Source organism: Xiphophorus hellerii, chromosome 5, assembly GCF_003331165.1.
Source record: "Xiphophorus hellerii strain 12219 chromosome 5, Xiphophorus_hellerii-4.1, whole genome shotgun sequence".
Classification (NCBI taxonomy): domain Eukaryota; kingdom Metazoa; phylum Chordata; class Actinopteri; order Cyprinodontiformes; family Poeciliidae; genus Xiphophorus; species Xiphophorus hellerii.
Window position 1 is genome coordinate 26954423 of NC_045676.1, and position 23834 is coordinate 26978256.

The window sequence follows — 23834 nt, forward strand, 5'->3', positions numbered from 1 at the left end:
TCAGACTCAGTTTTGGTTTCTCCTTTTTGAGATTTATTATAGTGTTCAAAAATGCCTCACATTTCTGAAATAAGAAAAAAAGAATGAAGTAATCCACTCGGATCCAAGTTTGTATTTATTGGTCGGCTATCAGCACTCATCTCCACCTGAGAGCGCGACAGTCCGGGTTCCTCTCACACATCATTCGGTATTATGCTGAAAGTTTACTGTACAAAAACATGTTTTTAAAATCAGCATCTAATGCACACACATGGTCAGCTTCATTAAGTCACAAGCTTACATTGTGATATCATTTCACCACATAGAGTAAAGAATCATTCATGCTGCAGTTACAAAAACTGCCAGAAATAAATAACATCCGAACGAGGTCCTCCAACTTCATCTCTGCATCTCTTGTTTATGGCTATTTAATGTGCTTTCATCCACATGGCAACAGGTACTGGGAGAGTGAACGTCAAAGTAAAAAAATAAATAAAAAATCAAAAGTTCAGTCAGTCGATCTGTCTTGCAAGGCATTTTTTGAGGCCAAGAGAAACAGAAACTATCTAAAAATTGTTTTTTTTTATGTGCAAATAAAAAGTGTTCGTTTTTCTTTCAACAAAAAAGCTCAAGTTTGAACTTCAAACAATTACATTGAGTAAATCAGCAACCTTTTTTAAAAGAAATGCCCCATGTCCTCTTTTAGAATACGCTTCTGTTCTGCTATATTTGCACAGTGGACATTTTTAAAGATGTAAAGGGAATAGAAGTATATTTTTCTTGTACTTAAAAAAAAAAAAAAAAATCTAACACACGAGGATCCATCTGTGTTCACATAAATAACTTTGCTGTTTATCCTTTTTCACTGAAATAACCTAAGCACAGTCGTCCTCACTTGGAGACGGCCACCTTCTTAGTGACGCTAGCCCTCCTGCTGCCGCCGCCTCCCGCTCCGCTGCCGCCGCCGCCCTGCCACAGCTGGCTGGGGATGGTGAAGGCGTCGACGCTCATCCCCATGGTTTTCGACGGGATGGAGCTGAACTGCTTCCTGTCGGAGCTGTATTTGAAGATGGACTCCACCTGGCCGGAGCTGACGGAGCGCGGCCCCACGCCCGCCAGCCGCACCAGCTCCTGGGTGTCGGGGTTCATGGTGTAAACGCCCCTGAACTGACAGCTGGAGTCGCGGAAGAGAATGAGGAAGTGGTTGGCGGAGCTCTTCTCCATTTCCTGGAGGAGGAGCAAAGTGAAGAAATGAACATTTTTATTCCGGTTTTTTACGCGCAATCAGAAGAGTTTCTGTAAATTAAAAGAAAAACAGAAAGAAGAAATGAAACCCCCACCTCGACTATCTTGTTTTTTTGTGACTCGTTCACCTTTCCGGCCAGGCAGCAGCGCGACAAAGCGTTGTGAATAATGAACTTATTGGACTTGAGGCTTGGCTCTTTAAAGAGTTTTGGACCTGAAAAACAGAAAGCTGTGACTGAAAACTGAAAATGACGGCATTCAAACATGCGCCGTTTCCACCTTTTACTTTCTTCTTCGCTCACTAAGACCCCCGCCTCACATTTCACTGGTGTTCAGAATCTTATTGTCATCACTCAGTGAGTGCAGAGCCTGAAAACATTTAGTTTAGACAAACTTGCAATTGTGTTTGTTATTTTTAAACGGGCAGTGTTGTGTAAAATCAACTTTTCTTGAGGTCTGCATCATGTAATGATGTTATTTCGTCATCAAAACCATAACTGGACTGTTAATTTGATTCTTTCATGCATGTTTGAGAAATCCTTTAATCTCCCACGGCAACCATTCAGTCGTCCAAAACGCCTGGGCGGACCTAGCTCCGCCTCACAGCGCACCACTCCTCCTCAACTCCCCCACTCAGCTCCTTCAGACTAGCCAGCAGCAATTAGCGAACACCGGGTGGAACGTCTGCTGAGCTCAGTATACGAACGACTCCTCGGAGCAACGCTGGTAAAAACATTGTGATGACTTCTTGAAGGCGGAGTTTCAGAAAGGGCAGGAGATTTTAAAGTGACAGAGGACTAATTTTAAGGTGTTAAACTACAGAGTAAAATTTCATTTAAGTTACATTTGATAGCATTTTTTTAACAACTGAAGCTAACGTACTCCAGCTCTTGAATGTGCTGTAAAATTGCATTGTGTGGCTGGAGAATATAATATTGCCCTTTCCATCACTTATCAGTTCAGCCAGGTCTGCACATGGCTCATGAAGATGAAGCTTTAATCACACTTGTAAGTGAATGTCTGGTTAACAACTATCCTTAAATGATGATAAATTCTTAAATATGACTATTACTATTACCTTCATTTAAAATGTTAATGTCTTAAAAGAATTCTGTGATCTATCTTCAGTTTTTCCTTTTTATTCTTATCAGTAGGAGTATTTTGTTTGTACTTTACTGCTAGCCTCAACAACTGATGTCACGCCAGTTTATTATTTTATAGATTTACGTTCAGGTGGGAAAAGTAGACGACTTTATCAACATCTTCAGGTGATATTATGTCTGACTTGATCAACAACAGAACCGACCAATAGAAACGACAGGACTTGTTCCCTCGGAAGGAAAGCGACTCACATTTACCAGACTTGATTTGTTAGTTATTCAGCAGGAGACTCTGACGTGGCGCTAATATTTCTTACAACACTGAATGCATGTCTGCACCGTTTAGCGCTGTACCTGTGTATTCTGGGGCAGGCGAGGTCCCATTGGAACCAGACTCCCAGTCTCTGTCTCCGTTCTGATTGATGGGTCTGCTTGGCGTCACACATGGCGAAGGTGAACCAACACGGCTGCTGGAGAGAAGACAAACAGCAGAACGCTGAGCCTTCGTCTCATTACACGACCCGGTTCATCTGGAGGGACGAGACCCGGGGAGGGCCGGGGGGCCTCAGCGGCAAATGTTCCCTCATCATTGAATATGGAAAGTAGCATTTTGCTAAATCTGATGTATTTGCAGCATTATTGGAAATGATGTGTTGGGACCATTGTTGATAGAACAAAGAGAAGGAGAAAATTTACAGCAAAAAATTCAGGGATTTTCTAGAAAAAAACTTGGAAACTTTTTAACATTTTCAAAAGTTCAAAATAAATTTTGATGCACTTCCTTTTGGAATAATCTTATACAGTAAATTGCAGAGATATTCTTAGCCAAGATTTTTCAAGTTGTGATAGTCTGTGACCCTGTTGGCAGAAATGATATGCAAATTTCCTATCCAATAAAATTCCAAGACAGAATTTCTAAAGTTTGAGTAAAAAAAAAAGGAAAGATGAAAAATCAACATTTCTATTTTTTTGCTTGAAATAGAGACTTTAGAACATTGGGTCTTATTTTGAGGTTTAGGCGTAAAGCACTGTCCAACACGGCGGCGTACCTCTGGGCTTTCTTCGTGGAGTCGCCGTTGTTTCCAGGCTCATCTGTAGCTGCAAGGTTTAGCGAGGAGTGTGAGTAGACCTTCGTCAGCTGAGAACCTGAGGAAACAAAAGTTCAGTCAGTTCTAACAACTGACACACGCCGCTACCTCGTTTTTTCCCCTCCTTCTTCTTTCTTTCTTATTTTACCAGTAGCCCCTTTGGCTGGACTCAGAGACAGCTTGGTTTCCTCCCGGGTCATGCTGCGAGGCCGTGAGCGGGGTTTCTTCGTGGCCGTTCGACCCGGGTGGTTGGCCGTTTTCTGCTTCAGGACTTTGTCCAGGTCCTCCATGATCCTCAGCTGCTGCCGCCGCTCGTACTCCCCTCGTGTGAAGTCGCCGCGGCGTGCGGGGGTGGCAGGAGGGGTGGGGGACGGCGAGGTGTTGGAGGGTGACGCCGCTCTCCTTTCAGAGGATGCTGGTCTGAGGACCAGAAGGAGGAAGGTTTATGTTACGTTAGCAGCTTGACTTTAAGCGTTATATAATAGGTCTGCACAGGATCCACCTGTTTTCTCTCTCCTGCTCATGCCATTGTCTCCTCCGTTTCAGCTCCTCTGCTCTCTTCTGTTGCCTTTCTAACAGCAGAGCTCTCCGCTGAGCCATCTCCCCTTCACTGTGCACATCCTCCTGCAAACACACAAATGCGCCATCATCCACATAACTGGTAAAGTCCTAAAACGGGCAAAATGCAAAAAACTTTAACAGAAAACCAGGAACCTTGAAGGGGCAGTATAATGTATTTTCTAGGCTCGTAGTGCCATTTTATACTACAATCAAGTAACTAAGTTACTTTCAGTCATTATAAAAATGTTATATATGTCAAACATGACTTCAAAGAAACTTGATTTTGAAATTTGTCGCCTTGAAACTGGGCCTCTGTCTCTTTAAGAAGCTCCTGCTCTTTCCTGCACATCATCACAACAGTCCTCTTATATTAGGCCATTTACAACCGTCTGCACTGAGAAGTACTTTGTAGTTTTAATAACTAATTGAGCTTAATGCACTCTTTGATAATTAGGATCAACTGGAATGCATGTGTGATTGAACTGAAATGACTTTTTTTGCTAAGTGCCTCGAGGCGACACTTATTGTGAAATGGTGCTATATAAAAATAACTGAATTGAATTAAATAGCTTTCTTTATACTGAGATTAAATTAGCCACTAGTTGGTTGCACTGGATTTTAGTTAAGAATATCTTTTCAGACTTTTATTTGTAAAATAAAACGTTGAAAGTCAAGTTTAATTTTCCTTCTACTTTATAGTTATGAATCAGTCTGCGTTGGTCTACCACAGGCTTTATAAAATGGGGAACTACAAATTCTACATTTTGTTTTTCCGTTCTTATTCAGGCTTGGAAAATATCTAATCAAACTCTGTACATGTAGCAAGTAAACAGGAACCCAGGGAAACACTGGAAAGCAGAGTTTTAGAAAACTACATTTGTTCCTGAGCTTTCAGATATGCTGAACTGCTGTGATTTTGTTGCTGTGCAGCATTTTTAAACACTAACCTTGAAGAAGAACCCGACTCCTCCTCTTGTCCCATGTTCTTCTTTCTTTTCCCCACCTGGTTCTGCTGCCTCGGTGGATCCGCTGTGCTCCCCTGCTGGTTCTGTTTGAGCTTCTGGCCCATCGCTGCGCTCTGCTGCTCGATTAAGTGGGTTTGTTGCGTCTTGCTGTTGAGGAACTGGTCCTCTTGCAGCCTCGGCAGCAGATTCTGTGTGGTCACTCATGGAATCAGAGGAAAACTCCTGGCCCTCATCAGTCGGTTCGTCGCTGCCCCCTTCTGGCCCTCCAACAGATGACAGAGACACCCCAATCAGGCTGCAGGGCTGCCTAGGGCCGTCGTCTCTTTCTCCTTCACCTCCTGCGCTGAACGCAGCAGAAAGGGACAACGTGTCGCTCTCAAACGAGCACTCAGAAGGAGCGCCGGAGCTGCTGCCTCCGGCGGCCCTCGGCCTCTCTTGTCTGAACTGAGCCAAGACCGGCAGGGCCCCGACGGACTCCGAGTCCTCCTGTTCCAGCTCCAGGCTGAACTGGGTGGGCGTCTCACTCGAGCCCGTGTCTGAGGTGCTCTCGTCAGGCAGCGGCGGCGGCTGAATGGGCTGAGGAGGCTCCTGAGGGGTCCGAGGTCCGCCGATGCGGAAGGAAGACGATGTCTGGACTTGACACTTGCTGGGAGAGACACGGCGCAGGTGCGGGATGGTGTCCACGTTCTGGGTTGGCGTCAAAACGCGGTTGAGCGGAGGAAACTTGAGCTCAGAGGGCCGTGGGTGGGGCTGGTTGTGGTGGGGACGGGTGCTGTGTTTGGGGCTGCGAGGAGAGGAGGAGGAGGAGTGGAGCTTTGTTCGAGGAGCTGGGCATGAGCTGGAGATGACCGCTTTGGGAGAGGCGGAGGAGGAAGGAAGGTGGGAGCGGCGGGATGGCGAGGAAGCAGGTGGGGTGTTGGAAGCGGCAGGGATCACCCAGGCCTTAGTGGCGCTCCTGGAGGGAGTCCTGGTCGGTGTTCTTGGTGGTGTCTTTGTTGGTGTGTGAGGAGGAGTTTTGGAACTACTTCGTGGGGTGGTTTTGGGCATATTCCTAGGTCTTTGGCTGCTCATGAGCTGCTGCTGCTGTTCCGTAAGTTTCTGCATGTCCTTTTGGAGAGACTGCAGGGCTTCACTCAACTTCTGCACCACCTCATTGTATTCCACAATGACACCTTCCCCTCCTTTCTCTGTGCCTTTTTTTTCTCCCATCTCTGCTCCTTTTTCTTTCTCGTCTGCTTTCTTACTGTCCACAGAGAAGGTGACCTGTTTCTCCAAACGAGGAGGGTTGGAAACAGGCGGCTTGTCTTTCTCCGTCTCCTTCTCCTCCTCCTGTTTCAGTTGCTCCTCCATTCGAGTCAGACGCTCCTCCAGGGTCAAGCCATCCTCCTCTGCGCCCTCCACTCCCCCCTCGCCTTGCTCTCTTTTCAGCTGAAGGAAAGCATTTTTTCCAAGTCTCTGCCTGTGCCTTGCAAAAATAGCTTCGATGCGTCTCTTTTGGGCCTCGATATTTTTGCGCTTCTCTTCAAGCCGGGCACCCAGCTCCCAGGCTTCAGAGCCCGGCTCTGGCCCTCTGAGACCCGGACTCCCCTGCTGACTGGACACTGGTGTGGAGGGAGTGTATGGCGTGCCTGGGGTTGGGGTCGTTGGGGTCGGAGCGGAAGTCAACTCTTCCCCGGGAGTGGCGGGGTGTCTCCGTCTGTTGTCTCGGCGCTCGGCGAAGCTCGTCATGCGTGGGCTGCTGTTGCTGTGACTCTCCCTGCCGGCAGACGGCCGAATATTCCCGGGGGCGTTTCTGGGAGCGTCATCCGATGCTTCGGATGAGTCAATGCTGCCATCTCTCAAGACGGAGTCATCGTCACGCGACATATCAGAGTGCTTTCTTGATCTCTCTCTCCGACCTTGTCGTTCAGCACTCCCAGCATCCCCTCTGACCGGTCGGTGCTGGACGCCAGAGCGACAGGGAGCCGAGCTGCTGAGCAGGGGACCGTCCTCTTCAGCGGAGTGCAGAAAGAACCCTGCAGGAGCTCCCTCTGGACACAGCCTTGGCTCCGGCCGGCTTGTAATCCCATCGCGTCCACTCTTCTCAGTCGATCTTCCCTTCTTTCTATCTTTGCCACCGGGTATGTGAACCACCTGCCGGGCCTCCTCGATGGTCGGCAGCTCTCCCAACGGCGCCGTTTGTGCATAGGGCACCCAGGAGGAACGCTGTGATGGGGCAGAGGCGCTGACCAGGTGGCTCAAGTCCTCCGGAGGGCTGAAGGGGACGCGAGTCATCCCTGCTGCCGCTGCGCTCAGAGCCGGGATGCCCGTGGCGAGGTTGTCGGTGCTGACAGAGCGAAAGACAGAATCTATTGGGTTTCCCATGACAATGTCAACATCACTGTCCAGGCCGAATGGGATGCTGAAAGTCACTGCTGACAGAGGACGACTGCGGAGTGGTGGGTGACGACACAAAGATGGATGCCAACGAGCGTTTGAGAAGCAGAAACCACAAAAGCCAACATAAGAAGAGTAAAGAAATTAAAATACGAATATGACACATTTACAATAATAATAAAAAAAGAAGCTTTCGTTTTTACCTACCTGATTTGTTTCTTTGTCCAGCTCTTGTTTTCTGCTAAGGGTTGTTAAACACAATCAATGAAAGTGTAAGAAAGTGTACAATGTTGCTGGGATGCAAAATGTAGATTATCATACCTGGAGACACTGGGGAGGAGATGGGCACAAAAGGCTGTTTGAAGATGAACGATGGAGAGCCACTACCAGAGAAATGAGAGAGTTAGAGACATTCCATTATTTCGGTTTTAGCATTTCTGAGTGTTTACGTTTAACAAATTTACACATAGCAAGCAAACATAAAAAAACATCTCTTAAATAACCTGAAACAGAAAAGAAAGTTTAATATCATCCCTCTACATTGACTGCCTTTAAGCACAAAGGAGACTTCACTCACACCTAAGATTTGAACCTTAATCTACGAAACGCTCTTTTCAGGTTGCTCCAAATGTTCTTGTAGAATCCGTCTATGCAAATGAAAGCCATGGATGTCAAAACGTGAGAAGTCTAAAGCCTCGGTTATACGTTCGCACCTGAAATGCCTTGAGAGAATTAGAAGACGAAGGACCTCCCATTGACTTTTTATTCCCTCATTTGAGGTAAAACAGCATTCACTGCAGCTTCTGGTTTCACAATGGACGTCTCACCAAACGACAGCAGAAGTGCGTTTCTAATACAATTGTATCTACTAGTTTTCCGCGATTTTAGAGTAACAATCGCTTCTATGTTTTTATCAATTGCAAATGATTTTTGCAATGAAATGGTTTCCAATATCAAATGCATCAAGTGTGTCTAACAGGAAGCTGGTACCTGTTGCTGTTCCCAATGACAGGACTTGTACAGTCAAGTAATCCTGAGACATCTAGAAGATACACATGCAAATACAGGGTGTGTGTTACCGAAACACGCACATAGCCATGATAAAAGCAAATGAAGCGTGGTGGAGGCACTAACCTGTGAGGTCAATGGTTTGGATGGGCTTCACAAAATCAGGCTTCTTCACCTCAAACCAGTCCAGCAGCTCTGCGATGAAGCTCATCATATTCAGCTGCAGGGGAATAAATAGTTACACTGCCATTTATTACAATACTGTCAGTCTAAATGATAAATATTGCTGATTGACATTATCCAAAGACCACAACAAAAAGCATTCCCATTAAATCCGTTGCTAAGGTCTCATGTCGATTGCTAACTAGCGGTCGCTAAGTGATCCTTCCTTCTCCATCCCGGTGCGTCTGAAAAGCAATAAGTCGACCACATCCCACCCGACTGTTGTTCTCCAAGAGGCTTTTTGTACATACAAACATATACTTGAGAACATCTACACTTTTTTCATCTATAAAGCACTGTGCAAAAATTTTAGACCAGCATTTCTTTATACTTTGATGTCTACTTAGCCCTCCACTTGTCCACTTTGTCATTTATTAATAGATTCCACACAGAAATAGCCAGCTGCTAGGAATAAGCGGAAAGGCACCCAAAGTCCAAAATCTGGAAACAGAAGAAAATTCAGCAATACCTCTTTAAATGATTAAAGGAAAGTCTGGCTTTGCTAGCTCAGAAACTAGCATAGAAACAAAAAGAGAGCTAGCTTAGCAACAAAATAATTAGAAATCGCAGATGACACAAGCTCTTTGCAGGGTGCTTTATATTTGATATCTAGCAATATCATCATCACTGTGACAGATCTGTATGCCTACGTGCAGAGCTGGTGGCGCGTACAGCAGGTCCTCCACAGCCAGGGGGCAGCAGCTCTGTAAGTTGCTCTCACAAAACTCCTTGATCAGCTGTAGGTTGTAGACGCTGTCGGCCACAGACATGGTGTCCTTCAGACAAACATCTGGAACCAGAGCAGACAGCAACACATGAAAGTGTGCTTTATGGTGGTGATTCATGGATTCTGTTGAATTTCTAAACGTTTTAAACCTTTCCATTACTACTTTGACAAAAACAAAAACTTACAGAGTAATTTTTTTGTCTGGTTTCTAGTGGAAATACCCTGGTACACTTGAAATAAGACAAAAAATAACAAGTAACTTTTCAGCTAGATATAGGAATTTGCTTTAAGTAAATAATTCTTTAATACTGATGAAAAACTACTAGTTTCACCTGCAGATGTAACATAACAATTCATCCATGTAATAAGTGGAATAATCTACCAGCAGAACAAGTCCATTTTCAACAACATTAAGGAATTATTGACTTAAAACAAGTTTCTATATCTTGCTGGAAAGTTACTTATAAGTTAATTTTGTCTTATTTCAAGTGTACAAAGACCTTTGCATTAGAATTTAGACCAATAGTACTTTAAATAATTTAGCCTTTTTGCGGTGTGTACATGATCAGATGTTGGCCAATATGCATTTTTCTGTTGTCAATGCTTGACTTATATAAACACATAAGCTTTAGTTGAACGGTATGTTTTCTTGTCTTTCTTAGTTTGATGTTTGGCCAAAAGAAGCAGATTTTCCAACACGTTATTTTTTTCCTTTTCATATAATCCTTGTAAGATTATGTTACTGCAAGAAACCATGATCGAGTCTCTTATTTTTGATTTTTGACTGCGGTGTATGTTCTTGTTAGTACCCTCTAGAGGTAGCAGGCTGGGGCAGTAGTAATGTAGAACAGCAGCTACGGCGCAGCCATTAGACAGATCTTTGACCGCAGAAACCAAAGGGAAAGTGGGAGTCAGCTTGGACTGCACTTTGTCCTTTCTATAGCGAATCTAGAGGAGAACAAGACAGAACAGCAAAAGATGTTTGGACAGGGAGTTAAAAAAGGAAGAGCTCCCCAAACAGAGACAAAGGAAGGATAAAGAAAGATGAACTCAGAGAGGACAGGAATCAGTTGTGTTGAGCACAAGTGCAACTTTGAAGTAGGCTTAAAAGAAATAAATAAACTACAGGGTTCCCATGCAGTCTGGGAGAGTTTGGAATTTGTTTAAAGTTATTTCCAGGAAAACAGAGAACTCTGAAAATGTGCGGGGTTAAGAATACTTTAGCTTAAACTGTTGGCCGTGTAGGAATTGAAGGTAGGAACCCTGTAGACATGAACCAGCCAACCAGCCTTCCATCGCATGAGAACCAAAAGCAATGACTCGAACTGCGAAGCCAGGCAATTTGCAGTTAGAAGGAAATCCCACACAAACAAAGCACAAGCCGCATTTAATAAATACAAACATACACACACGTACACCAACCAAATGGCTGCCGGGCAAAGCTCAATCGTGAAAAGAAACGGTCATGAAAACAGCCTTGGTTAGAAAAATGTGCGTGAAAAACAAGAATTTGTTATCCAGCGTCCATGCAACGAAAACAGAAAAGTTGGACCACTTCTGGTAGTTTAAAGTCTTTGAGATTAAATTAAAAAGACGTGAATGTTACTGCTGAGATGGTTTATTGTCCAGGTGAGACAAACGGGGGGGGGGAAAAAAAGATGTTGCATGACTTTGAGTGCATTGACTGTAACTTCTGCCGCATTGTTGGAGGAGGTTGAAGATGTTCCATCATCAAACATCGACGATCTGCCTCCTTTAGCACGGCTTTCTAACACAGAAACATGAGTGGGAGTGAGCTGTGCTGAAAGCAGATGATTTAGATCCCAATCGTCCAACCTCGGGGTTGGAGCGGCTGTTAGTGCGAAATCCTACGGTGGCCCTGGAGTGCAAACCGCTTCAACAGTTTGCTAAACACAACTACAAATTTAAAGATACGACCTACTCAAAAATATAACAAATTTAGCTGAGCACAATTACAAACTACAAAACACAACGACATTAGCAAAATGGTAGAGCAAAATAGGAAACCTCAGACATCGCTGATTGGATGACACTACTTTTGGCTTCAGAACCAGTAGTTGTTCTGGCTTTAGCGTGTCTGTTGAAAATATGAATGCTAACGTAGCCACAGCTATCCAAGAATATTTTGAGTAAGGACATACTATGAAGCTCAGCCTTGTTTTTGTTTTTTTTCGCAGTTTTACCAAAACATAGCGCTGTGACTGACTTCCCGTCTTTCTAAACAAAGATTATTTTGTGGTTCTAAAGACAGAAGTGGAGTCGTCCAGTCTCTTCTGTTTCTCTAATGTCGTTGTGTTTTCTTAATTTGTACTTGTGCTTAGTTAATGTTGTTGTGTTTTTGGAAATCTGGTTGTGTTTTTAAATGTGCAGTCGTGTTTAGTGGTTCGTTGACGTCGTTTGCACTTCAGGGCCACCGTAGAGGTCAGTCAGTCGGGTCGAAGGTGAGTGGTGTGGCGATGGATCGGTGGGTCAGTCGGATGGGAGTGAGAGAAGAGCGAGGTGTAATACGTTACCACAGGAGGCTTATTCCCCGACTCCTTCAAACAAAAAGCGATAGCATGCTGGATGGGGAGGGATGGCAGAGAGAGGGAAACAGGCATAAATGACAAGGGGGCCGGTCACTATGGAAACCTCCTGAAGGCGGAGGAGGAGAGAAGAAGAGAGGGAGGTACTGGGCCACGTGGAAATATTCAGACCTTTTGAGCTTTTACACATTTTGTCACATCATAATCACATTTGGCCAGTGATGGAGGCCAATACGATGTGGGATATATTTGTAAAGCTGAGGCAAAATGATTCAAGGGTTTTGAATTTTTTGGACAAATAAAAATCTGAAAAGATACCTACCAGTACGACCCACTTTAGTCTGATTCCCCCAAATAAAACCAGTACAACCAGCTGCCTTCTGATGTCTCCTGACTGGCAACTAGATTTCACCTGTGTGGAATTTTTAGAGGTGGGCGGATTTATAGTTTTAAGTTTTAAGTTCGGTGTCAGTATCGGATTGATACTAGCATAAGATCAATACTTTAGTTTCAGAGTCCCTCTTGAAATTCTATTTTATTTTTAGCATAGTCATTTTTCAACTCTATACCTCAAAAGGAAAAAAAAAAGTTTTGTTTTGATTTGTTCTTAAATGATCATTTTTTGCACTTTGTTTATGCAGGAGAAGTTGCACACAAATATGTTTTGTTTTATTGTTTCTGTTTATATACAGTAAGTGTGTATAAGACATCTATAAACTCTGTGCAAATTCTGTGATAGATTTTAACAAAAAAACAAACAACAACACAAAAGTACATAAAGAGCAGAAGTATCGTGACATATTATACTTGAATAAAGAGTATTGGCATCAGTAAAAAGTATCAGTATTGGCGATACTGGTCCTGTATTAATTTATCTCAAAATATGCAGCATCACACACCTCTAGTAATTTCATCTAGCTACAAATACTGCAATCCTCTGAAGGTTTGCTAGAGAACATTAGTAAACAACCTCAAAGAAGATTCTCTGACTTTTTGGCTTGTATACAAAACTGTATGTGGGGGAAAAACTGGGTGGAACTAAATAAAGGACAAAGCTAAAAGAAAACTCATTAGAGAGAAAAACGAGCCTAAACACACACACACACCCACACACACACACACACCCAGAGCTAAACCAGAGTGGCTAAAAACATGCAGATCTAAATCCAGTCAAGAATTTGTGGAAAAGTCTTCAAAAAAAATCTTTCTGAATGTGCAAAAATGTTACTTTCTAAATGTGCAGGGCTGGTAAATGTATTGAATTAAGAAGTTGTTCAATGAAGTGTTTTAGAATTTATTTTTATTTCCACTTGTAAAAATGTTTGAGAATTTTTTTTTTTTTTTTTTTTTTGCATTTTCTTCCAATTATGAACCATTTGTGTTGGTCTATTACATAAAACCGCTAAAAAAAAAAAAAAAAAATACAGTGATGTTTGTGTTTGTAATGTGACAAATGTGGAAGAGTTCAGAGGGCACGACTACTTTTGCATTTCACCTCCATCTTCTCTTTCTAACTCCCCCATTCTCTCCCTCCACTCACTTAATCCCATGATTGAACGTAGACATCAGAAACATCAGAAACATTTGTAACAAGAAGCGCCTACAAATCACGTAACACAAACAAATGCTCCCTTTAACTCCTCAGAGGATGTTTTCACTGTAATGATCCTTCACAAAAAAATAAATAAATCAATAAAAAAAAAAACTGTTTCCCAGGAGGACACATAAGAAATATGTGCGACATTTGCAGCAGGCACAGTAAGGTCAGCCACAGCAGACAGAGACAGTTTTAGAGACACGAACAGGACAAGAGAGGAGGAGGACACTTACGGGGACTAGTTTCCAGTACCAGCGGTTGGACTGACACTGCCGGGAAGCAAAGAAAGACAGAGAGGCCCCACCGGGAGGAGAAAAGACACAAGCAGGCCGAAGCCGCTGTTAGAAGCTGCGACGTCGCTAAATGTTAGCAATTAGCAACAGTAAGGATCTTTAGCTATGGTTTTAGGCGCGGTGTTGGCCGTTAGACGACACAAGCTGCGTTTCCATCGACCGCATGATGTTTCAAAACCGAATTTGCTTAATAAAAACACGGCAATTAAAAAAATAAAAAGTTTTCTTTATAAGTTCTGGCGCTAGGGTGAAGTGTTTGTTTTTTTCCGCAAAACTGCAATGGAAACATTCCCTCCCGCCCCCCCCGAATCGCTTAAGTCACATGATCAACAACCGGATGTTGCCGTTGGCGCAAACCGTGAAGAAGACGACAAAAGGAAGTGACAGGAGAATGATGGCGCATTATGGGTTTTTTTTTTTTAACGATTTATCACTTAAAGAAACTTATTCATTTGTGATTTTATTTGCGTTTTCTTACTTAATGGAAACACCACAATTCCGAATTTGTGTTTTTTCGACGTTAGCAGAATATTTGCAAAGTTTTGCACACATTTGTAATGGAAACGCAGCTACAGTGTGGCTAGAACAGTGTTTGGTGATGGTTGAGGTTAGCAGATGAAGGCCAGTGAAGGTATTACGTGAACATGCTTTTTAAAAATTGAGTTTATTTTTTTTATTTTTTACCGATTCTTGAACAGGCTGCAGGTCGGTGCATGTTTGTGACTTGGGAAGCTCCTCTTCCTCTGTGCTTTCTCTTAACTTCTGGTTCAACTGAAAGTGCAAAACACATGAGAAACAAACACAAAGTTATTACCGAAATAAGAAAAGCATTCCTTAAATCCATCCATCTATTTGTCAACATTCTTTTCCACTGTCACCATGTGCTTTCAGAGGATGAGGGATTCATGCAAAATCAATCAGGGAATCAACTACAGGCTTCCTCACACATCACCTGTTACCAGCTGGGCTTTTATGATCAACTCGTTTTAAAGTATGAGATATAAATTCATAATGTTGACTTTCAAAGTCATAATTATGAGATTTAAAGTCAAAATTATAAGATATAACATCATAATTATGAGATAAAAAGTCATAATTTTGACTTTCAAAGTCATAACTATGAGATTCAAAGTCATAATTTTGAGATATGACGTAGTAAGTGTGAGATACAAAGTCATAATTGCAACTGTTAAAGTCATAATTATGAGGTACTGGAGCAAGCCTTCTTTGAGAAACATCGTGACTTTCTGACCTATAATTATGACTTTGAAAGTTGAAATTATAACTTTAAATTTCATAATTATGACTTTTATTCCTGTAAGTATGACTTTAAAACTCATAATGATGATGCTAAAACTCATAATTACGACGTAAAAACTCAGAATTATGACTTGATGTCTGACTTTTATTTTTTTCTTTTATGACAGAAATGGGCTTCTATAGTGTCATGAACATTTACCTGTGCCAAAAGTTTATTTTTTTAAAGTACATTTGATGAAGCCTAACAGAAAACTGTCAATTTTCTTTTTTTTTTTTTTTTTTGTAGTAAAATAATTTAAATATTTCTTTGACTGAGATATTGTATCTTCTTCATTTCTTCATATAAAACTACTGTCCCTTTACTGACTGAAACAAATCCTCTTAAAATTGTGATCACCAATATAAACTTTGAGGTTTAAATTACAAAACCAGACAGAAACCAGAACTCTGGTCGGTACTGGAACCTCACCCGGTTGACCCAGAACAGCAGAGCGTTCTCCCACGGCGCCCCAACGCCGATCTGCTCCGCCTCGGCCGCCATCTTGACCTGCTCGGTCGTCTCTTTGGCGGACAGTGACATCAGCGAGTCGATGAGGGCCAGATGCGCTTTCTGCATCGATCAGACGCACGACAGTCTGATCAGTACCGAGGGAAAACGGATCCAACACTGGCAGCAAACTGATCGATGTTCTTGGTTTTTATTGTTTTTTCAAATCGCTGATGATCAACAACATTTTAATGCCAAGAAACCCTTCAATGTCAAAGTGAAAACTTATTTCTACAGGATGATGATTAAACAAAAATATTTTACATAAGTGATTCCCTTCACTAGATGTGGATTAGGAGAAGAGAGAATATTTATTCAGTCACTCATTTCATGTTACGTGTTTTGAATTAAATGCCCTTATTTTGTAGAAATCATTTTCACTTTCAATTGAAGGTTTATTTTTGTTATTTTGTCAAATTTTGTTGATCACTTTTGATTTGTGAAAGCAATGCAGATATGTTTTCTTTGTACTATAGCAGCATAATGTGAGGATGCACCGATATAAAAATTTGCGGCAATATCAATATCCGATATTAGTATTGCTAACCGATATTTACCGATATTCTATGCGTGGACCGTCACACGACCAAACAAACATCACATGATCATCCTCCTTCACTCCCCTCCGGAAACAAAGGGACACATGGTGGAAATAAATATTGATTGCAGCTTTATTGATCGGACCAATAACGCTATGTTAAAAAATAACTAATATCGGCCGACACCGATGTTGGCGCCGATATATCGCGCATCCCTGGTATATTATGCAAAGTTACACGCTGGCTTTGACACAGTTCACGTTATAACAGTAAATGCTTACGTAAATATAAATATATATTCAACTCTTCCTTCTTTTCATTGCCCTTCTCTGGAAACCTAGCACACTCAGACTCACCGTGTTGATGGGGTTCTTGCTCAGGTCCCCCTCGGTGACGTCGGCCTCCTGCACCTTCGGGCAGAACCCTTTCTTGGTGAGGAACTGCAGCAGAGCCGAGTTGTCGGCCGGGGGCCCCTGCGGCGCCGGAGCGGGGCCCTTGTGCCCCTGAGCCAGCAGGGCCTGAGTTCGACAGTAGATCTCTGGGGAGAGGAGCAGCTTGGCGACAGACGGCTTCAGGTGCTCTTCTTCGTACTGGTCCCTGTACAGCGGCTCCCGGAGCTCCACGGGGACGTTTTCTGGCAAAGTAAAGAGAACCTGGAGTCAGACAGTCCGTCTGGACGCACAACTTTGAAATAGACCAAACTTCTAGTCAGATTTAGGATCCTTAATCAGAAGATGATCAAGAAACTCATCTACAGGGGCTTGCAAAGGTATTCATTAGCCTTGGACTTTTCAGTATTTGTACTGAGATTAGGTTACACACAAGTGGTCAGGCAACATGTGAAGGCAACTCAGCAAAATGGGGAAGGTGTTTTTGTTTTATTAGTAAAAAACTAAAAAAAGTAAAAAATAATTTATTTTCCGCTTCACAGTTTTACACCACTTTCTGTTGGTTTTTCCACATAAAATTCCATTGAAATATACAGTATGTATGTCTGTGGCTGTAAAGTGACAAAATATGGAAAAGTTCAAGAACTATGAATACTTGCATTAAAGACTATAGAGGAGGTTCACTGAGTTGTTTTAGTTAATGGCAAAAAACAAGACAGCTGATGCGACACAGGAATATTTTCTTGAATAGGCTGAACGTTTGGGCTTTGTGAAACACGTCCAAGGAAATATTTGAGTGATCGCGATGACTTTAAAAAGTATGATGCAAATTCAGACTGTTTATCATACAGCGCCTTTAGAGACGGGAAATGATGGAAGGTCTTCTAATTTTTTGGGCGGGGGATTGTTAAAGCATGTTTTAGGTGAAACAAATTTAATTTGCTGGTTCCTACAGAGAAGCAATGAAATATCATCATTGGCTCAATAATAGCGAAGGAACTGTGGACACGTAAACTAACAGAAACTCATTCTGAATATACATTTCTACAAAAGAGGTGATTTGTTGATGTATTAAGATCTATGTCAGTTTATATATGTTATATTTCACTCTAAAATGTGCCAAGTACATAAAGAGACCTCCTGTTTTGTCCTTGTTAGCTAACCGATAAGTAAGGCTGAAGCTGAACAGTGATGACATCATGTCTACTAAGGAGAGCAATACTCTTTGTGCCTGAAAAATGAAAGATAGCATAAAAATTTGAACGAGTTCACTAAAAATGATAAAAATCTTCATTACAGCTATTTAGAATAAAGGTACTTATCTATGATTGTACGCCCAGTAATTTGGTGCAGATAGAGGAAATGTTTGACCTTTCTGCAGATATGAGACGTAAAAAGAAGAAGGAAAAAAAAGGTCAGCTCTGCATTGTTCTCTGATAAGGAAATCCCTGGTGAGGCTCTGCTGCAGGTTGGAGCACTTGAAACTGCAGCATTGCTGCGCTGGGTGATGTGGAAGGAGAGAAAAGAAAAGAGAAGGAAAGATTAAAAAAACGGAGTAAGTTCTGGAAAAAAGCCAGAGGCGATTTTCCTGACAGTGACGGTAAAGTCAGGAGAGGATAATGTCATCATGTGCATGAACAGCTCAACTCTGGTAAGACAGACAGACAGAGAGAGCAGTCATCTCAGAGCAGTGTGAGTGGATCTTTTCATGACCCACATTCCTTGTTCTGGATGATCCTTAAAACTGGAAGGTAACGAAATCTCAAGACTCTGCAGCTCTTCCAAAGCAGCTGCTGTTTTGTGTCAGAACGTGACATCTAACGAGGACAAGACGTGATTTGATCTCTCCTGATTTGCGTGGCGTTTCCTCGTGTAAGCCCCGCCTTCCCCTCATCCTCTGACCGCGGCCCTTCATCAGCAGGACTTTACAGCCGAGTGACACGATCCGCTGAGCGGAGGCGGGGGGTGGGGGGATGCTGTCTTGCTCTTTCTGCTGCTCCACGGGCAAAAAGGGGCCTTTGGTCGCCATGGAAACCGTGCAGCCATTTGTCCCGACCAGGGCTGAGGCAGTGAGACGGGACTGCAGAGCACGGGCCATGATGTAAACAACACTAACAAGAAATGAGTTACATTTTGAGGCACTGCACAAAAAACACAGACGTAGGAAAACAAACATGTTTTCATTCTCAGCAGGGATTGGTTTGTAGATTCCATGTTGTGGGAAAGTCTACTTTTCTCATGTTTAGGGCCACAAATGAAGGAGTGCTTTAATGTCACCATCAGCGCACATTTCTGCTGAAGCGCATCGCATTTCGCCAAAGAAACTATAATTACGGAGAGAGAAACGAGTTACGGATCTCGGAAATGAGATAAGATCTCGTCATTACGCGAAAAAGGTCCCATGATTACCAGGAAAGATCGAGTATTTACGCAATCTTTTCTCCAGACCGCTCAGGTCTCCGAACATGAAGGAGCTGCATTTATCTTCTATGCACCACAAATCCAGCTCCTCCAGTCCCATTATCTACATCAAATAAAAGATTCCTATAAAAGCCTTTACAGTTGAAATGTAATGGTTTTTGCATGAGAAGAAGCCGGGTCCTTTTTTGTGTGTTTTTCCTTACTAGAGTGTAAAATACAGTGACATCACCGTGTTACGCAGCAGAGTTTGGACCCTGACACAACCAGCCGATGATGAACGAAGGACGTCTTTAATTCACAAGCTGACGAAGCCAGAAAGAGAAAAGCTCAGCTGGGTCAAGCCTCAGATTTAGCCTCTATAATGTGCAGATTTCAGGCTTATCAACCCAAAATACCAGCGACTAATCTGTCGCCCTCTGATGAAAGAAAATTGGGTAATTAAAGTCCAAGAACAACTGGAACAGCAGTGGGATTTTTCAAAATAAAGTCATGCTGGCCAAGACAAGAAAAATCTGTTACCTTCACAAGTGAACCCAAAAGAGCTTTCATGGTCAGACATGCTACTTGATCACTACGACAAGCAGAGAGTTTGAATCAATCAAGGATTAACTTACTAACCTTACTATAAGGCCTGGTGGTGGTGGCAGCATCATGCTGAGGATATGATCAGGGGCACTGCCAAGAATCTTGGACCCCCTGACAAAAGATTTTATTGGGCCCCCCCACGCAGCTGCTGCTACAATTTCTTGAGTCTATCTGATCTATCAAAAGCATCACAATTTTAAAGGCTTGCAACGGCTTTACTTTCTTTGGTCCAATACTGATAACTAGCACAATATTTACTGCTCATGAATTTTACATCAGACAGTCTGCAAACAGTTTGCAAGTAGGTTGCTTAAATGTTTTCTATTAGTTTTAGATTACTGAAATATTGACCCCAGTGAGCTAAGCTAGGTTGGCTGTATCAACTAACTCTTTCTATGGTTGCCTAGCAGCAACCCATTGAGTAACCTGGGCAGCAGCAGCTTCAGATTTTGTCACCTTTACTCATAACTGCTTCAAAATAAACAAAATGTAACCGTGTGAAGAGAAAATTGTGGATAAAACAGGAAAAGGGGATGCCCCAAATTTGGCAACGTTTCAGTTATTGATTTCGACAAAATTATCGACATCGAGGGATATGAAAAACTCATGTCGTAATTTATCGGGATATTAAACTTGTCATCAGCACCGCCCGTTTAATATCTTAAACTAAAACATTAGATTCAGAAACGACAGAAAGATGTGTTTCAATTAAAGGTGTCCGTGTATGGAACAATCTTAGAGAGGTAAAAAAAAAAAAAAAAACTAAATCTGTTTCTGCATTTAAGAGCATTTGAAAAGTCATTATGATGAAGGGCTAGTGTTGAATTAGCTTCAGTTTTGTTGTGTATTTTGTAACAGTCTTCTGAATTTTCTTTTTATGCTAATAAAAAGTTCATTCATGATTTCTTTTACTTGCTATACTATTCATATTTATTGAGTGAATTAAATTTGAATAAATGAAGAATATGAAAAGATTTTCGATGATATTCCAGGTAAGACCAGTGGATGGACGGATCATAAATTAGCCTAAAGTGAAAACGAATGACGGATCGATGCCACGTTACTGATCGATAGGAAGAAAAACGTCACCCAGGCATCAGAAAGGCAGAATGAGACGAGGCTGCAGCAGACTGCGTTCACTCTGCGCGCGCGCATCTGTGGAGAACAAATGAAGGCGAAATGCTGATTTCGCAAATGTGTCTCCATGGACGTTTTTGTATTTCCGTTATGGTAATTGACTTTTGTAGCAGATGTTTCCTTAAAAACAAACAAAGAAAGAAAAATACTCCGTTTTCTCACCGTGTCACCTTCACTGTAAACCAGCACGCGCTCCCGCAGGAACCACGCGTGCGTGCGTAACACTGACACAATTATGAAGCTGTGACCCATTTACAGCCATGTGCGGCGCACGAAACCCGGTTCCTAACGGAGACAGGCAGAAATAAAGCATCTTCTGTTCGGACTGACTCGGTAGAAATAAATTAAAAACGCTCCACGGGCCTGACGGACGGACGGACGGACTCTCATAGTCTCACAATGGGCTTTGTTGCATTGCAGCCCGTGCAGCTCCTTCACGCGTCACGGTCCACGGGGGGGAATTTCCTCCTGATAAGCCTCATTTTCACGTCTAATACTTGGATGAAAGCCTCGCAGCAGTTCAGCGCCCCATCTACGGGGGGGAGCGAGGAGGGGGACGCCGGTAGGCCGCGGCGGCTGGAGCAGCGTCAGTCCGTCCGGGCTTCTTCACTAAGGAGGACGCAGAACGGAAAGATGCTCACGGTTTCCCCCCCAGGAGAACAACAACAGCAGCAACAACAACAACTCAGAGCTCCATTTATAGCGGGATCAGTCATTAAAGCGCCCCACCCCAAGAGGCGCCCCCCCGGTGATGGGGGGAACCTGTACCTGCAGAGCCGTACGACTTGGACAGCAGCCACCGGACGCTGGCGCACATCCTGGCCCGGGCGAAGTCGTACTTGTCCAGCGGCTTGATCTCCGGCACCGTGAAGGTTTTCTTCATGGCGCTGGGAGAGTCCACCATGGCTGCGATGTGGAGGAAGAAGGAGCAGCAGCAGCAGCAGGATGATGAGGAGGAGGATGAGGTGGAGGAGGAGGAGGAGGAGGAGTGATGAAGGAGGACCCTGTGATGCAAACACGGGCTCACACACACAGGAAGCTTAAGAACTAAAAATGTTTTAAATAAATTTGCGGGTATAGCCTACGTCACTTACGGTTGGAATTTATTAATAATCACTGCATGTGGAAAAGACACCGATTCACGTCAATCAATGAAAATGATTGAATGATTGAAAACACCCCCCCCCCCCCCCCCCCCCCCCCCCCGAAACGTCACATCTCTGACAGAAAGCAAGCTGCGCTCAATATCTTCATCAAATCCTTTATTTTTGCTTCGTTGACACCTATAGACGTCAAGTCGGACACTTTTTATCCTTTCTGTGTTTTTTTCTTAATAAATGCGAAACATAAACGCCCTCGGTGACAAATTTGAAGATTTGCGTTTGGGGAGATTCCCGTAGCAGTATCCCGATCTCTCCACAAGAGGGCACCTTTCATCAAACACGCATCGTCCTGATTCACTACGATTTCTAATCGATTCATAATCAGATGAGATCTTTAAAATTACTTACTATAAAGGGTGAACGCCACACTTTTCGAATCTTTATTACATTTAGAATAATTTAAAAAAGAAACATTTTGGTGTCACTTTTCAAATATGCCTTACTTTTTTGTTACTTTTTGAGATCCTTTCAAAACACATGAATTAGATTGTGAAAAAGTTCAAGATTTTATTTTATTTTTTTTGCTGAAGGATTAAACAGTGCTCTGTGAGATGTTCAAAACGTCGAATAGCATAGCATGATATTATATCCCATTTAAACAGCGAGCTTCTTCTCTGACCCGTTTTATCCACGATGATGTTTAAGGTTCTCCAGCAAACTTCACCCAGCCTTTACAGAACCGCGACGGCATATTAGGGCCATTGTACATGGAAAAGATCTGAGTTTGAAAACTAAAAAAAGATCAATCCAAACATTTCAGGGGTTTTTTTCCTAGCAAATTTTAAACTTTTCAATCTCAAAAACGTCCTTATATGTTTATAGACAAATACTGAGATTCTTTCCCGAGAGGTTTTGTATGCTGCACGTGGCTGTAAATGGGTCAGAACTTCATTAACACAAAACAACTGTTTCAGTGTTGATTAAGTTTCTGGTGGAAATGTACTCTCTTTTTTTTCGGCTCTAAGACGAAGTGGAACCGAACAGATGAATGTATCGTGAGAAGTAAGTACAAGCTCTGCCCACTAATCAGGTACTTTTGAAGGCAACTGGTTTAACGTGATATTATTTATTGGCATCAGAGTAAAGGGGGCCTTAACACAAATGCATGTCACACTTTTCAGGTTTTTATTTGTAAAAAAAATAAAAATGCTGGACAACATTTCAGTTTCATTCCACCGTACCATAAAATCCCAACAAAGCACATTTCTCCAGTGCAGTTTGGCAGTTTCGCACATGACTTTATGTGCAAGACGCGCATCCATCTAGAGGTCAAACTTGTTCTCCGTGTCTTTGGAGCAGAAAGCGGCGTCAGCCCTGGAGAATGCGGAGGAACCGGTTTGTTCTCGGTTCTTCTCTGAGCCGGGAACCATCAAGGAAATAAAGTCAAGGTGTCTCGTGGTCGATCTTTCCATCAGATACAGAGAGGGCGGATCTTTGATCGATTCTTGACGATGATACGCGTATTAACGGACTCAGACAGGTGTGAAGGCTGATCTCAGGAGGATCGAAGCCGACCGGACTGAGGTGAGTCGGTTTCATTCTGTAACAAGTTGCTTTGTTTAAGCAAACGCTGCGGCTATTCCTGTGTTTGGATGGTAAATTGAGTCTTACATTGAAAGTCGTCTCACTCTGTCGCAAGCTTTGAATATTTACTCCATGTACCTTTATGTAAAATCCAAAAAGGTTGTTTGATTTTTTTTTTTCTTGTAACATTCTCGATTTCAGTTCAAGTACATACAGTACAGACCAAAAGTTTGGACACACCTTTCTAATTCAATGGGTTTTCTTTATTTTCATGACTATTTATAAGGCAATAAATCCCACTTATTAACCTGACAGGACACACCTATGAAGTGAAAACCATTTCAGGTGACTACCTCTTGAAGCTCATCAAGAAAATGCAGAGTGTGTGCAAAGCAGTAATCACAGCAAAAGGTTGCTACTTTGAAGAAACTAGAATATAAGGGCTATTTTCAGTTGTTTTACACTTTTTTGTTTAGTGCATATTTCCACATGTGTTATTCATAGTTTTGATGCCTTCAGTGTGACTCTACAATGTCAATAGTCATGAAAATAAAGGAAACTC

At 42.6% G+C, this 23834-nt stretch overlaps 1 protein-coding gene across 7 annotated transcripts; it reads right to left on the bottom strand.

The window, feature by feature from the left end:
* Positions 1-97: 97 nt before the first annotated feature.
* Positions 98-22187, bottom strand: LOC116720552 (calmodulin-regulated spectrin-associated protein 3-like). 7 transcript variants are annotated; one of them, XM_032563878.1, is made up of 19 exons: positions 21354-22187; positions 16410-16687; positions 15437-15577; positions 14392-14478; positions 13648-13683; positions 11806-11853; positions 10081-10219; positions 9195-9334; positions 8449-8542; positions 8305-8356; positions 7636-7697; positions 7522-7555; positions 4921-7366; positions 3915-4036; positions 3561-3832; positions 3374-3470; positions 2679-2791; positions 1320-1438; positions 98-1206 (listed from the first exon to the last, which is right to left on the bottom strand). In XM_032563878.1, the coding sequence occupies exons 1-19, from the start codon at positions 21487-21489 to the stop codon at positions 871-873; spliced, it is 4752 nt and encodes a 1583-aa protein (XP_032419769.1). In that variant the 5' UTR covers positions 21490-22187; the 3' UTR covers positions 98-870. The 7 variants fall into 7 exon arrangements, with proteins under 7 accessions (XP_032419769.1, XP_032419773.1, XP_032419768.1 ...); XM_032563882.1 differs by having other exon boundaries at positions 2679-2794; positions 4921-7264; positions 7522-7552; positions 21354-22186; XM_032563877.1 differs by having other exon boundaries at positions 2679-2794; positions 7522-7552; positions 21354-22186.
* Between the last annotated feature and the right edge of the window lie 1647 nt (positions 22188-23834).